The sequence below is a fragment of the Marmota flaviventris genome, chromosome 10 (assembly GCF_047511675.1).
Source record: "Marmota flaviventris isolate mMarFla1 chromosome 10, mMarFla1.hap1, whole genome shotgun sequence".
Classification (NCBI taxonomy): Eukaryota; Metazoa; Chordata; class Mammalia; order Rodentia; family Sciuridae; genus Marmota; species Marmota flaviventris.
In genome coordinates, this window is record NC_092507.1 from 112,526,337 (window position 1) to 112,541,624 (window position 15,288).

Here is a 15,288-nt window from a genome sequence, read left to right on the forward strand (position 1 = left end):
AACACCCAGAAGAGCAAACGCGCCTTCTTTCCGGCCCCAGGTTCCGAATAAAGGCAGAGAGCCGAGGCTTCGCACCGGCGCTCGGTGCCTGCCTCCCACCCCTTAGGAAGAGTCGCTCTTCTCCGAGCGGAGAAAATGGGTACAAGGAATCCCCAAACTTCAGAGGCCCTGCTCGGGGTCCTCTCCGTTCATCGTTTGCAGTCTGATGCAGAAAAGAGAGCTTGCAGCCTCGGCCCTCGCCTCTGAGCCGCAGCCGCGCTGCAGGCGGGGGCGGGGTCGGCGGGCGCCCCTCCGCCGGAGCCCTGTGCGCTTCCCGGTCCTCCTCCTCCGCGCCGTCACTGGCTGCATCTCCGCGGCCCCGGCACAATAGAGGCTCCGCCCTCTCCCCGCGCCCTCCCTTCGCTGCTCCCTCGCCTCCCGCGCCGCCGCCGCCGCCGCTATCCTCCCGGCGCCCAGTTCCCGTGCGCCCCAAGGATCCCTGCAGTCCGCGTCTACCTGGACGCCCGCCTTCCACCTGAGCGCGCTTGGCTAGCCTGTGCCGGCCTCCACCTTCGGGTCACCTCCTCTTCCCTGTTCACGCCTCTTTAGACTTAGCTGGAGTCTGGAAGGCAGGAGATGCCCAGAGTCTCCGGGGCGCACCCTCCAGCCCCGCTTAGCTGCATCCATCTTTAGAAGGTGCGCGGGGCAGCCACTCTCGGGCTCCTGCTAAAACATTCTGTAGCCTCAGTCTTTGCTGAGATCCCTGACCCAAGCCGTTCTCCGTAGGGGCGAAGGTCGCTGTGGTCTTGTCCCTCATGGCCAAGGCTCTGCTGCTAGTTCTTTGCTTCTCTCTGATTGCTGCACGGGTCTGGGGTTCCAGCACTGTCCCCACAGGGACCAGCGAGCCTCCAGATGAGCAGACGGTGGCTCCCACAGAGGATGAAACTCTGCAAAATGAGGCGGACAACCAAGAGAACGTTTTATCTCAGGTAGGATGTCCCGCACACCTTGTCCTGGGTGGTGGCAAGGGCCAAAGGATGGTTCTGAATGAAGCGTTTGGAGGGAGAAGTTTTTCTTTCCATTATCAACAGGAAGGACATTTGGTTTTCGTTTATCAGAATATTGTCTTAAAGGAAAATCAGGGGTCCTGTTCCCAAAATCATGAGGTCTTTCAAAGTTACCAAATCCGGATAAAGGAGAGGAGAGGAAAGGGAGGACTTCACAGGACTCTCTGAGAAGGAAGAAAAGTTTTTTGTGTGTGTTTTGGTTTTTGGGTTGTGAAGAATACTTCTTGTCTATGTAGCTGTTTGTCAGATTTGGAATGCGTAAGCAGGAGGAGTCAGATGGCATAATTCATGAGAGATATTTTATGGCATAGGGTGAACCACCCAGGCAGAGACATGGGGTGTAGACAGAACTACAACATGTGTAATTCATGCGAGGTACCCCCAGAATAGAGGAATTGACAAGACCCAGGGTATTGCAAGGATACAGTGGAAATTTATATCCACACAGTCTGGCCTGCCTCTCAGTGGGGGCTGAGCCACAGATTATAGTGATGAGCTTTGAAATATGTCCATTTGTGAACCCGAATCAATCCCCCCAAAACATCCTGATACCCATTCTACAGATAAGGACCAGAAAGCTAAAGAGTGCTGGGGATGGTAAGATTCAAATCATCTGGCAATTTTCAGCCCAGAGCTCATGACTGTAAGAGACACTTCTCTCTGGTGTTGTATACTCTCCAGAGCTGGCGTGATGGTATGCAGTGGGTGACACTATGATCCTCAGGACCAGAGATATCAGGGGAAGGATCCCTAGAGCAAGCCTGTATCTCCATTAAGCCCTTAGACTGGGTCTTGTCTCCTTCCTGTAGAGGGAGCGATCAGCTCTGCTTTGAGATTTCTCAAACACTATTCTCCTCATTCTTCTTTCATAATTATGCTAATATATGCTTTGTGCCCACTCATAACCTCATACTGACCCATAAATCGAAAAGACACAAAAATCCTTCACATCGGGACTCTGGAATATCATAAACAAAAGCTTTCCTGAAACCCGAGCCTCTAGAAAGGAAGGAACCCACCCAGGGTTCTCAGAGCAGGGTTGCGTAGGAATCCAGGATAAGTTTCAGAAAATAGACAGCCATGATTTACTGTCAGCCCAGAAAAAACAGCTGCTTAAGTCACCCCGAACTACACCTCCTTCTTCCACTGACCCATTCTGTATTTGACAACAACACTAAAGCAAATATTAGTCTTAGAAGAAACCCAACCTTGGCAGGGGAAACTCCCCCTACACAGCATCCCAAAGAACATTTCTACTCAAACAAGTTTCATGCCTGCCTGCTGGGATCCTAAGTCAAATGAATTGAACACTCTGGCTGTCTAGGAAGGGAGTCCTGGCTTTAAGTATTTAGGGCATGCTGGAACGCAACTTGGGGTGGGGGAACCTTTTTCCCCACTAAGTGCCCAGGGTGAGGGCTCTGGAAAGTCTGTGCTCTTGCAAGTGTTTTCTTGTTTGGGGGAAGTTGGTAGGAGCAAGAACACAGAAGGAAGTGTTTAGCATTGTAGAAAGCAGCAGATGTAGCCAGTTTCCTGGTTTTGGCCCTGGGTTTGGGTTCAGAAACTGCTCTAGGAGCCAAATGAACCCTTACACTGAATAAACCTTACTGACTTCTGGACCTGTCTCTCTCTTCCCAACTCCCTTTCTCTGACTATATTCTCTTTTTCTTTTCTTGGTACTGGGGATTGAACCCAGAGGTGCTCTACCATCAAGCTACACCCCTACCTTTAGTTTTTACTTTTTTGAGACAGGGTCTTGCTAAATTGCCAAGATTGGCCTCAGCCATCTGAGTATCTGGGATTACAGGTATGTGCCACCATCTGGCTCCCTTTCTCCAATTCTAACCCATCTTCCCAGGCTCAGATCAAATATCATTTCCTCCAGGAAATCTTCCCTGGTACCCAACTGGAGCCTCTGTTGACTTCCAACTGTACTTTATCCCCGCTCTTCAGGGCACTTATCTCTGTCTAATCTGTGACTATTTTTTATTTGCCTCTTGCACTGTAGGCTCCTTGAAAGCAGGCTGTCTGCACGTCCCCCAGTCCCTAGGAGGTACTCAATAAGTGTCAAATGATGAATCAAGAAAGACGCCCCAGTAGTTCTCAAACCTGAACACCAACTTTCCAATCACCTCTTCTTCAACTCTTTCTTCCTTTCCTTTTCACATCCAAACCTGGATTCTAGCTGAAGGCAAGACTATTGGAAGAAGGATGGAGCTCATTTTTTTTTTCTTTTAAATGATTAAAGGCAAAGGCCCCCTGAAAATCCACAGCCTTCCAAGATAAACGAAGACAGCTGAACTCCGAGTGCCTTCCCGGAAATGTCCAAGTCAGCAAATTGCTTTGTGATGACCTATTCATTCCATGGTTCAGTGTTGTTTGAGGTGTCTGGCTGGTGTAGGACATTTTTTAGGTGTATTTTATATGCATATGTACTTATTGCTTTGACTTGTGAATTTTTTACATAAAACTAATTGTACTATATATATGGATCTATAACTTGAGTCACTTAACAATAATTCCTGGAGATGTTTTCCATGTCGATATATATCGTTTTCTTCTAGAGTAGTACATTTGACTAAGTTAATCGACAGACTCTTTGAGGAACCATATATTTGTATAACCCCAACTCATTTGCTCTTGTGTGTCTAGTTGCTGGGGGACTATGACAAGGTGAAAGCCGTGTCCGAGGGCTCAGACTGTCAGTGCAAGTGTGTGGTGAGACCGCTGGGCCGAGATGCCTGCCAGAGGATCAATGAGGGAGCATCCAGGAGGGAAGACTTTTACACTGTGGAAACCATCACTTCAGGCTCATCCTGCAAGTGTGCCTGTGTTGCACCCCCATCTGCCCTCAACCCCTGCGAGGGAGACTTCAGGCTCCAGAAGCTACGGGAAGCAGACAGCCGAGACTTGAAGGTAGGAGCTGGTGGGGGGCAGTGCCACAGATGAGAAGCTCTCCTGGGGACCCATGAGCCTGCAGGGCCATGGCTGGGGATTGTAAGGCCTTTGAAGGAGGCCAGGCCTAGTCCCTGGAGTCTTGTGTGTGGAGATAAGGCTGTTGTTTTGACAAAATGGTCAATTTCAGCTCTGGAGTCTGAGTGAGATGTGAGAGCAAAGAACACTTGCCCCTCCTCATAGAGACGGGGAGGCCAGGCCTGGGATCTGCTGCCAGGCCCAGCTGGCCAAAAGAACTCAGTGTTCTCCAGGAAAATTGCTGTCACAATTTCCTGTCAGCCCAGGGTGGATGTTGAAGAGGTATAAGACAGAGAAGTGAGCCTCTCAGTCCTTGGCACCATTGTTGAAGTGACCCGGGGATAAGAGGCCTGGGGCCTCTCATCAAAACTGATGCTGTGGTCATACTTTATAGGGTGGGGAAGCTCAGGCCCTACCTGGGCATCTTTACTGGCTGACTTCATGTGATAACCCAGCTTTGCTCATGATGTAGGGTAGTAGAATAAGCTTGGTTTTGGAGTCAGACAAACCTGGGTTTAAATCAGCACCGCATGAACTTGCTGAAGTTACTTAATTTGTCTGACCTTGGTTTCCTTGAATAAAATGTGGGAATAATATCTACTGTAAGAATTGATGAGATGACAACTATTGAGTACAGAGCACAATGCCTGACATTCAGTGAGGCATGTCTGTGTAAATGAATGAATTAATGCTCATGTAATGCACTCCTGCTGGTACCTGATACTCAGGAACTAGTAGTCACTGGTATCTCTTAAAGCAGTTGTGTTTATCAAGACAAGGAATGCCCCAGGATTTGGCCATATTACCCAGAGCTGCAGTTCTGCCATGAAACGACTTTCTGAACCATGTGTCACACTCACTTAGTTCTAGAATAGGACTCTGGGGGAACTTCTGGAACTATATCAGGCAAAATTTCTATTAGGAATCAAAAAATCATCCCACTGCATACTAATCAGCTATGGCCCTTATCCAAGATACAGCTGTCTTCCTCTGCTGCAAAAGAAAGAAAACTTCTAGCCAGGTACAGTGACATACTCCTATAATCCCGGCAGCTTTGGAGGCTGAGGCAGGGATGATCACAAGTTCAAAGCCAGCCTTAGCAACTTAGCAAGGCCCTAAGCAACTTAGTGAGACCCTGTCTTGAAATAAAATATAAAAAGGGCTGGGATGTGGCTCAGTGGTTAAGTACCCCTGGGTTTAATCGCCAGCACCCACCCCCGCCAAAAAAGAAAAATAAAAGGGAGTGAGGGAAAGAGAAAGAAAGAGAACTTCAAAAAATGAGTATTTCTATGGAATGTCTTTATCTGGATCAAGCTAGGAAGTGAGTGGGGAACAGAGAGATTGCAATGGGTCACCCAGCAAACTCTTCCAGGGTCTGGTTCTTGGTAGGGAGGCTCCATTTAAGCATATCTCATCTGCCCCCATTGCCTGTATCCTCACCCACTGAATGCTATCTGAGCCTCAGCCACCTTCCTCCCAGTGGCACTATACTGGCAGGGGAGTCACATTGAAAAAAAAAAAACTGAGAAGGTTTGGTGCCCTATGGCAAGGAACTTCCTCAGACATGGGTTATTGGGCCTCTCTCTTATTATTTTTTTTTGGGGGGGTGATCCTAGGGATTGAACCCTCGAAGTGCTTTACTACTAGACTGCATTCCCAGCCATTTTTATTTCATTTTGAGAAAGGTTCTTGCTCAGTTGCCCAGGCTGGCCTTGAACTTGCCATCTTCCAGCTTCAGCCTCCTGAGTTGTTGAGATTATAGGCATGTGCCACCATGCCCACCACCACTGGGTCTCTTTTATCCCAGGATCAGTTAAGCTGTCCCTACTCCCTGCCCAGGGCCTGTACATGCTAGGCAAATCTTCTAACACTAAGCCATTTTCTCAGCCTAGCTGAATTTTTTGAGATGGGTTCCTGTTATGTTCTCTGTATGTTCTGGAACTACTGGGCTCAATTGAGTCTCTTGAGTTGTTTTTCTGGTTTCTGAATAGATGCAACTGTGTTTGGACTATGCCTGTCAGTTTGGCTTTTTGTGCTAAGAAATCATCTATTGATATCTTCCAGGGCCTTTAGTAGACAATGAAGTTGAGGGAGGGTTTCATAACCATATCCTGAAGGTACTTATGTTACAATCACTTTGTTGAGCATTTATAGATTACCTATAATACCTAGCCAGATACTCTGCTAGATATCTTGAGGAAATAGAGATGAAGAAGCTTTGAAGGAGTTACAGTCTAATAGGAGAAATGCAGGTGATTGATGGATTCATAAGAGTTCTAAACAATTTGTGAAGATGTTGAGACCTTGGATTTACTTGTTCTTGTAGGATTCTTCCAATTTTTTTTACCCAAATATTTCAGAAGGCAGAATATATCATTTGGCTTGCCCCCACAAATGTGCTTCTGAGGGCTACCTTCAATTCCTGGCTAGTGGCTTCCCTGTTGAGCCTACAACATGGAAATCTGAAGGAAACTTCTCCCACTGTGGTCTCTCTATCCCAACCCTGGACTAACTCCTGGCTCTTGTTTCATAGCTCTCCACCATCATAGATATGCTGGAAGGTGCTTTCTATGGCCTGGATCTCCTGAAGCTGCATTCGGTCACCACCAAATTGGTGGGGCGAGTGGATAAACTAGAGGAGGTAAGGAATATTCTGATTTCCCTTCTTCTCCCTTCCCTTCCATTCCATTCCCTTCCCCTCTCTTCTCTCTTCTTTTTGCAGTCCTGGGAATTGAACCAGAGTATTTCACATGCTAGGCAAGTGCTTTTCCACTGAGCTACATCTTCAACATTTTTTATATTTTATTTTGAGTCAGGGTCTCACTGTCGCCCAGGCTGGCCCCTAAGTTGCAGTCCTCCTGCTCCAGCCTTCTGAGTAGCTGGGATTACAGGTGTGTGCACCACTGTGCCTGGCCTCTCACAATATTTTTTTCAGAAAGCATGTGTCCTAACTAAACTTTACCCATTCTCTTCTTTGGAAGGAAAAAAATATATTTCTTTCCAAAAATTGTACAAATTGTTGGTGAATGAGTGAAATAAACATGTAAAGACTTTATTCTTTTTATCTATAAGAACTATATAAATGATCTGTTTTTATTTTTAGTTTGACTTCCAGGGAACTCAGAGATAAGTGATACGTAAAATCACAATAAACATCTTACTTCACTTTTAAGGTAGAGTTGTCGCCTCCTGGGAACATGGTTATTGATTTGTTCTTTTTTTTTAACTGTTCTAATGCACATATCTGTGTGTGTGTGTGTGTGTGTGTGTGTGTGTGTGGTGTATGTGTGAGAATGTGTATCTCACCCACTTGAGAGAAAGAAAACATAAAAATGATCATTTTATTTTATTATTATAATTATTAACACATATTGATTGTACAAATAGTGGGTTCCACTGTGACATTTAAATATATGCGTATGTCCCCCCTTGATCATGTCCATCTTCCCTTCTGTCCTCTCTTGCCGACCCCTCTCTCCTCTGATCACTATTCCCTTCTCTGAAAGCCCTCTTCCACTTTCAGGTGGTCTTTTTCAATTTTTTTTCTTTGTTTCCACATACTGAGAGAAAACATATGAGATTTGTCTTTCTGTTTCTGGTTTATTTCACTCAACACGATGCCTTTCATTTCCATCTGTTTTTCTGCAAATGACATGATTTTATTCTTACGGATGAATAATACTCAGTTGTATGTATATGTATCCTGTTTTCTTTATCCATTCATCTGTGGATGGGCCCCTGGGCTGATTTCATATCTTATATATGGTAAAGAGTGCTATACAGCAAATGTGTGTGCATCTTTTGAATGATGACTTTGTTTTCTTTGTTTTATATACATCCAGGAGTCACATGGCTGGATCATAGGGTAGTTCTATTTTCAGTTTTTTGAGGAACCTTCATGCTGATTCCCACAGTGGCTGTACTTATTTACATTCCTACCAACAATGTATAAGGATTCTCTTTTCTCCATATCATCACCAGCATTGAATAGCTTTTCGTTGTTGTTTTGGTAATAGCCAATTTACGTTTCCCTGATAGCTAAAGATATTAAGAATTTTTTTCATATATTTTTTGGCTATTTGTACTTCTTTTGAGAAGTGTGTTCAGATCATTTGGCCATCATTTGATTGGATTACCTATTTCTTGGTTGTTACGATTTTTTAAATTCTTTGTATATTCTGGACATTAATCCTCTGTCAAATGAATAGCAGGCAAAGATTTTCTCTCATTCTGTAAGTGGTGTTTTTCACTCTTGATTGTTTTCTTTGCTGTGCAGAAGCTTTTTAATTTGATATAATCTTATTTGTCAGTTCTTGCTTTTGTTTACTGAGCTATGGGAGTCCTACTCAGGAAATTGTTGACTGTTCCAGTATCTAGGGGTGTTTCCCTGTTTTCTTGTGGTAGTTTCAACATTTCAGGTCTGATTTTTGTGCAGGGTAGAGGGGTCTACTTTCAGTCTTGTACACATGGATGTCCAGTTTTCCCAGAACCATTTGTGAAAAGACTGCCTTCTCTAATGTGTTTTTGTGTTCTTGTCGAGAATCTGTCAGCTGCAAATGAATAGGTTCATTTCTGGGTCTTCTATTCTGTTCAATTGGTCAGTATCTCTGTTTTTATGCTGATACATGCTGTTTTATTACTATGGCTCTATAGTGTATTTGGATGCTTCTAGCATTGTTTTTTTTTTTGCTCAGGATTGCTTTGGGTATTCACAGTCTTGTATACTTCCATATGAACTTTAGGATTATTGTTTCTAGTTCTGTGAAGAACGTTATTGGCATTTTGATGAGGATTGTACTGAGTCTGCAGAGAGTTTGGACATTTTAACAATATGAATTCTCCTACTCTAAGAACATGGGAGGTCTTTCCAGCTTCTAGTGTCTTCTTCAATTTCTTTGGTGTTTTGTAATTTTCGTAGCAGTCTTTCATCTCCTCAGTTAAGTTTATTCCTAGATTTATTTTTTTGAAGCTATTTGGAATGGAACTGTTTTCTTGATCTCTTTTCCAACAATTTTATTATTGGTATACAGAAAATATATTGATTTTTATATGTATGTTGATTTTGTACTTTGATGTATTTGCTTATCAATTCCAAGAGTTTTTTTTTTTTTTTTTTTTATGGAGTCTTTAGCCTTTTTAATGTACGGAATTATATCATCCATAGGGATATTTTGGCTTTCTCCTTTCCTATTTGTATCCCTTTCATTTTTTTCTCTTTCCTAATTGTTCTAGCTAAAAATTCAAGTACAATTTTGAATAAGAGTGCTCAGAATGCACACCTTTGTCTTGTTCCTGTTTTGGAGGAAATGCTTTCATGTTTTCCCCATTCAGTATGATGTTGGAGATGGGTGTGTCATGTATAGTCTTTTTAGGTTTTGGTATGATCCTTCTATATTAAATTTATTCAGGATTTTAATCATTAAAGGGTGTTAACTTTTATCTAATGATTTTTCTGCATCTACTGAGATGATAATGTGACATAAAAGTAATTTATAATCAATAATGTTCCTTTATTGGACATTCAGGCTGTTCATGACCAGGATGAATACCAGTCCATAATACCAGTAATATAATGTTCACAGTCAAAGTCACCACATCACTTTGGGTTTAGAGGAATATACAATTGGTGCCATAGTTTTCATTTAACGGTATGTGATATAAGAGTTATAAATAGTTATGGACCTAATAATAATGGAGACATTGTTTTGTTGTTGTAATGCTTTATTTATAAATAAGAAAGTTTAGTCACCAGAAAAGTAATATTCATCATTCAACCCTACTGGTAAGAGGCTTTTGGACATTTTTTTATTGACTGGAATCTAGTTATTGGACTGATATTTGAAATAGTTACCAAAGAGCTGCTGCTTCAAGTAGAAATCTATTCTTTGATTTTCAGAATGTTACTTATAAGTGGTAAATTTAATAAAAGAATAACTGTAAACATATCAGTATTTCTCATGGGGAAAAAATGGACTTTTGAGGGTTTTGAGGTAACTGGTAGATATGGGATCTACTAAAGAATCTCTAGTTTGTGGCCGAAAAAGTGCCTGACTGTGAGTCAAGACAGAGAAAGCTACTCTTTGCCTGCTATTTATTCCCAAGCAACCATATCTTAGGTTCTCCATCTGTAAAGTGGGAATGATACCCTACCTACTCCGTATGATTCCTGAGGGAATAAAATGCACACTAATTATTATGAAAATATTTTGAAATGATTAAACGTGGCACTTGAGTTATGACCAAGGAGAGATCGGGACACACATTCCTACATTCCTTTGCCAAGAGAGCTAAGACAGAGGTGAAAAACATTGAAGTTAAAAGGATCATTCCAGCATGTTCCTTCTGTTCCTAAAAATAGTCTCAAAAATTGAACCCCAGCTCCTTCTCTACCCACCCTTAGGCTTGGCCCCTCCAGCTCTGAATGTTGCCATTTTGCTCTTGGTGGGGTGGCAGGTCCACTGTCACTTCAGTTATAAACTCTTAAGAAAAAGGGTGAGGGCACTGGAGTCAGAGCTTTGTAGACAGGTTGATGTGGCCAAGAAGATCATATCAGCCTCCTGAAATATCTGTCCATTCTCCCCAAAAGGGGCTACCTAAGAGACCTAGGGCACGAGACATCTTGAATCTCTCCTTCCCCAAGCATTACATTGAGAGCTGGAATGATGAGACTGGAAATAGTCAACACCATCCTGCTCCCAGGGGACTTCATGCAAAACTTCTGTCTGATCCTTCCAGAATGGTTCAAAAGGAATTGAACCAGGGTCCGATATTGGACAGTATCTATGTTTCCTGAGCCTCCCCTGAGATATGCCCCTTTAAGAAAAGGATTGTATTTCTATGGGATCAAGGGGCATTGGCAACATCTGCTTTTACCTGACCGTGGTAAACATGTGGTTTTAGTCTGTCTAGAGAACACAGATTGGGAAAGTTAGCTGTAGGGGAAGAGCAGAGTGCTTGGGAGGCCAAGGTCAGGCACCCAGCCTCTGAGGGGGGCCAGTGGGCTGGGTTCTGTTCAAGGGCTACAGTTCATCCCCAACCTTATCTAGCAGCAGAGCCTCCTCCCTGCTGGCCAAGGGTAGGAATGTGGATGAATTTGGTGCAGTGCCAGCTCAAATGTGTGGTATCCTGTCTATAGGAGCACAGTAACTAGAGCTTGGCCAAAATGAACTTTTTTTTTTTTTTTTTGATACTGGGGATAGAACCCAGGGGTGCTTAATCACTGAGCCACATCCCCAGTACTTTTTATATTTTATTTTGAGACAGGGTCTTGCTAAATAGCCTCACTAAATTGCTAAGGCTGGCTTTGAACTCAAGATCATCCTGCCTCAGCTTCCCGAGCCACTGGGATGATAGGCATGCAGCACCACACCCAATGACTTTATTTATATATTTATTTAGTTGTAGGTGGACACAATACCTTCATTTCATTCATTTATATGTGGTGCTGAGGACTGAACCCGGGTCTCACACATGCTACGTGAGCGCTCTACTGCTGAGTCACAACCCTAGCCCCTAAACGAACATTTTTATATGGATGGGAATATCTCTTCTTTCAAAACTGTGGTATTTAGTAGCAAACACTGGACTTTTATAATAATGATCCCTTATATTTGTATAACATTTTACAGTTTCAGACATTCCATACACACTTAGACCACTTGTTCCTGTGAGCTGGGCAGGATGTGAGACCTAAGGAAATTAGATGAATCCCCCGAGATCACAGTGCAAAGACATATAGGGTTGGAGCTCAGGCCTTTTGGCTCATAGTCCAGGGCTCTTTCTAATCAACTGCGTCAGTTTCTTCGAATCATTCTTGTCTGCCCTGTAAGCATCAGTTTTTCCTAACCAGAACTTGAAAATAACAGTTCTTCCAAGGGAATTTCTAGGCAGGACTGTGGCTGCATCTCATAAGCCTCATTAAACAGAATTAAAGTTGAGTTAGGGAAGGTCCCACCCAATGGGAGTTTTCCCAAAACCACAGTCCAAGGAGACAGGGTGCTGTGGTATGACAGGAGGGTCTTTGGTTGGGCCCAGCAGCCATGGAATGGAATACTGTATCTTGGATTAAGGTTGTCTCCTGGCTCGTGCCGGCTGTCTGGAGTATACAGTAATTGAAAAGGCAGAATGTTGGGTAAATGGATAAAACATTCCCTCTCCAGCCTGGCTCTGCAGAAGGAATGGAAGTGAAATTCTGCTCTGGGTCCTTGGATATTCTTAAATCCCAAAGGGAGTTCTTTGAAGGTCAGACAGGACAACAGGGGTCAGATTGGAAGGGCTTTTTGCCCAGAGTCAGATCAGCGCTTGGCAGTACAAGTGGGCACATGTGTGTACATCCACCTTGGGTACATTGGAGGATGTAGGAATGGAAACTTCATTTGCAGATGAAAGGGGAAGGAAGGAGAGAGAAATGGAGTCTGAACTGTTCAGAGCCTCACACTCGGTAAAATCAGCACTGGGAGCTCTGCCTAGTGGGATGATTTAGTTTAAACTTTTGTTTTAAATTGTGAAAATAACAGCACAGATAAGTGCACAATGAGTATACAGCTTGATAGTCTATTATATTATAAAGCAAATACCCTGTAATCATTATCCAGCTTCAGAAATAGATCAATATTAACAACCCCCAAGCCCTCCCTACAACATGTCTTCTACTCACACCCCCTTCCTGAGGGGAACCTCTCTATTTAGAGCCTTGTATTTTAATTATCTTTCTTGCTTTTTAAAAATAGTATCCTCAAATAAGAATACATCCCCCAAATCTCCCAAAATAATTCATCCTCCAATATAACATTTTTGCCTGCCTACCTGCCTTCCTTCCTTCCTTCCTTCTTTCTTTTCTTTCTTTACCAGAGATCAAACCCAGGGGTGCTTTCACACTGAACTATATCACCAACCCTTTCTTATTTTTGAGATAAAGTCTCACTAAGTTTCTGTGGCTGGCCTAGAACTTGCAATCCTCCTGCCTCAGCCCCTCAAGTTGCTACAATTATAGACCTGTACCAGCATATCCAGCAGTCTAATTCTGCCTGTTTTCTTTCTTTTAAAAGGGAATTTATTATTTTTATTTTTAAATTTAAAAAAAAATTAATTATCAATGAAGGTTTATTTTTATTTATTTATACATGGTGCTGAGAATTGAATCCAGTGCCTTACACATGCGAGGCAAGCACTCTACCACTGAGCTACAACCCCAGCTCTATTTTAAAATTTTTTATTGGTGCATTATATTTAATAGTGGGATTCATTGCACATAACATAATTTGGTCAACTTCATTCCTACTCTTTCCTGCTCCTCCTCCTTCCCAGGAACCATTTTGCCTGTTTTGGTATTTTAAATGTACAGAATTCTACAGAATTGTGTGTGTGTTAGTGATGTGCATGTATGTGTGTGTGTGTGTTAATGATGTGTGTGTATGAGTATGTGTGTGTGTGTGTGTGTGCATGTATTGGGCTTCTCTCATTCAATTTTATGTTTTTGATATTTACCTATATTGTTTTTGTGTCTTGCTCATCCATTTTTATTGCTATGTATTATTCTATTGTAAGACTGTGCCACAACATATTTACCTATCTCCTAATGATAGATATGTGGATTGTTTCCAAGTTCAGAATTCATAATGGCCTATGAACAGCCCTGTGAACATCTGAAAAGGGAAAGAGGATGTAGGAAGTGGGGGGGGGGTACAGTGTTAGATTGGGGGTACAGTAGTTGGGTACAGAGCATAGGATCTAGGGAAGATGGGAAATAGAAGTCTACAAGGAAAACCTGTAGCTTCCAAAGACATAAACCCTGTTCATTGCACATAGACCCAAGTTTGGCATTGATTCAACTGGAGAAAAGACTTTCATCTGAACTCCCAGAGATTTATAGGCTGCCCAGACCTAAAAATGGATTTGGGAGGCAGCAGGACTAGAAGCATGGGATAGTATCATGTACTGCTTCCATGAGCAGATTTATTTTCAAAGTGGTAGAAAAAGACAGGGACAGATTATAATCTCTAGCATTAAAGTACTAACTGAATTAAAGTATTCCCATAAAAGTTGAAAATCTTTGTGGTAAACCCTCCTTTCCACTCTAGCTGCAGTCAGTATACCTGTAAACATTTATAAATTCTTGGTATGCTCATGACTGTGTGCATATATACCTTCATATATGTGTGTGACATATCTCACTCTTTTAAAATAGGTGAATCCCTATAAGCTTCCATAGTGTGGTTTTTGTAATGGAAGCTCTGCCCCGTGTGGTGTGTGTGATTCTTCTCTTCCTTTCTCACCTCCCCACTGGAGTTTGTGGACTCCATCCATGGGCACAGATAGGCACCAGGGAACTTTGTGTGTCAGTTGAAGGCTTCACTCCTCATAATGTTGCCCCCGCAGAAGATTTGAAATCTGTTATGGGTTTACCAGACCCAGAACTGGCCCGCATCTCAGAATGTGGGAGCTTCTCTCCCAAACCTAAAAGTTTGGTGGCTTTTGTGTTTCCAGCCTACAGTGCAAGATCAAAGGAGGATTCCTGCCCCTTGGGGATGTATCTTTTTACCATTAGTAGAAAAATGTAATTTTCATCTGTGCATGCCTGGCAGAGACTTAGGGGAGCTGTGTCTTTCCAAGTCTCCTCTTTCTTTCCCAGCCTCCTTGTGCTCCCCTCAAGACACCCCAACTGTCTCCTGATTGAATCTACTTCTGCAGAAGGTTCACAGTCAGCCATTTTACTTTTTCCTCAAGTGCAGACTTGGAGAGGAGGGTCACTCATCCTGTCCTCCTGAAGTGAAAGAAGGCAGAGGGCTGGAGATGATGTCTCTAAGATACATTTTGATGTTAAGTTTATTTAATTCAATTTACATCTTAATATGAGTTCAAGCTAATATATTACCTCTCTTGGGGTTGTATATCCTTAAAATCTAATTTGCCATCATGTATTGTGAGCTTTTTTCTTCTTGGCTTATGGTGTAAGAGTCAGCCCTCCATCTGCTGGCTCAGGAATAGCTGATAGCTGCCAGGATGTGAGGAGTGTGTGGCTATTGCAGGGGATGAGGTTCCCCCTAATGCAGAAATCCATCATCAGAGGCCTGGGACTTCTGCTCTGCACTTGTTGGCTCTCCTTCCAAGCTTGGGGTCTTTTGAGGGCAGCCAGGGTCTAAGTCCTCTTTGTGTCTCCAGTCCTAGCCTAGCACCTGCCGTGGAATGGAAGCTGAGCAGCTGTTTGGATGGATGGGGGATTAAGGCAGCAGCTGGTGTCTCCCTTACCTCAGGCCTGCCTGCCTGTCTCCAC

The 15,288-nt window shown here is 43.2% G+C and overlaps 1 protein-coding gene across 1 annotated transcript in view; it reads left to right on the plus strand.

Moving 5' to 3' along the window:
• The first annotated feature begins 430 nt into the window (after positions 1-430).
• Olfml2b (olfactomedin like 2B) overlaps positions 431-15,288 on the plus strand; it is a 40,943-nt gene continuing 26,085 nt past the window's right edge. The window contains exons 1-3 of the mRNA XM_027922500.2: positions 431-968; positions 3,696-3,959; positions 6,550-6,657. Coding sequence (XP_027778301.1) covers positions 795-968; positions 3,696-3,959; positions 6,550-6,657 — 546 coding nt within the window. The 5' untranslated portion in view covers positions 431-794. The remainder of the gene's footprint in view (positions 969-3,695; positions 3,960-6,549; positions 6,658-15,288) is intronic.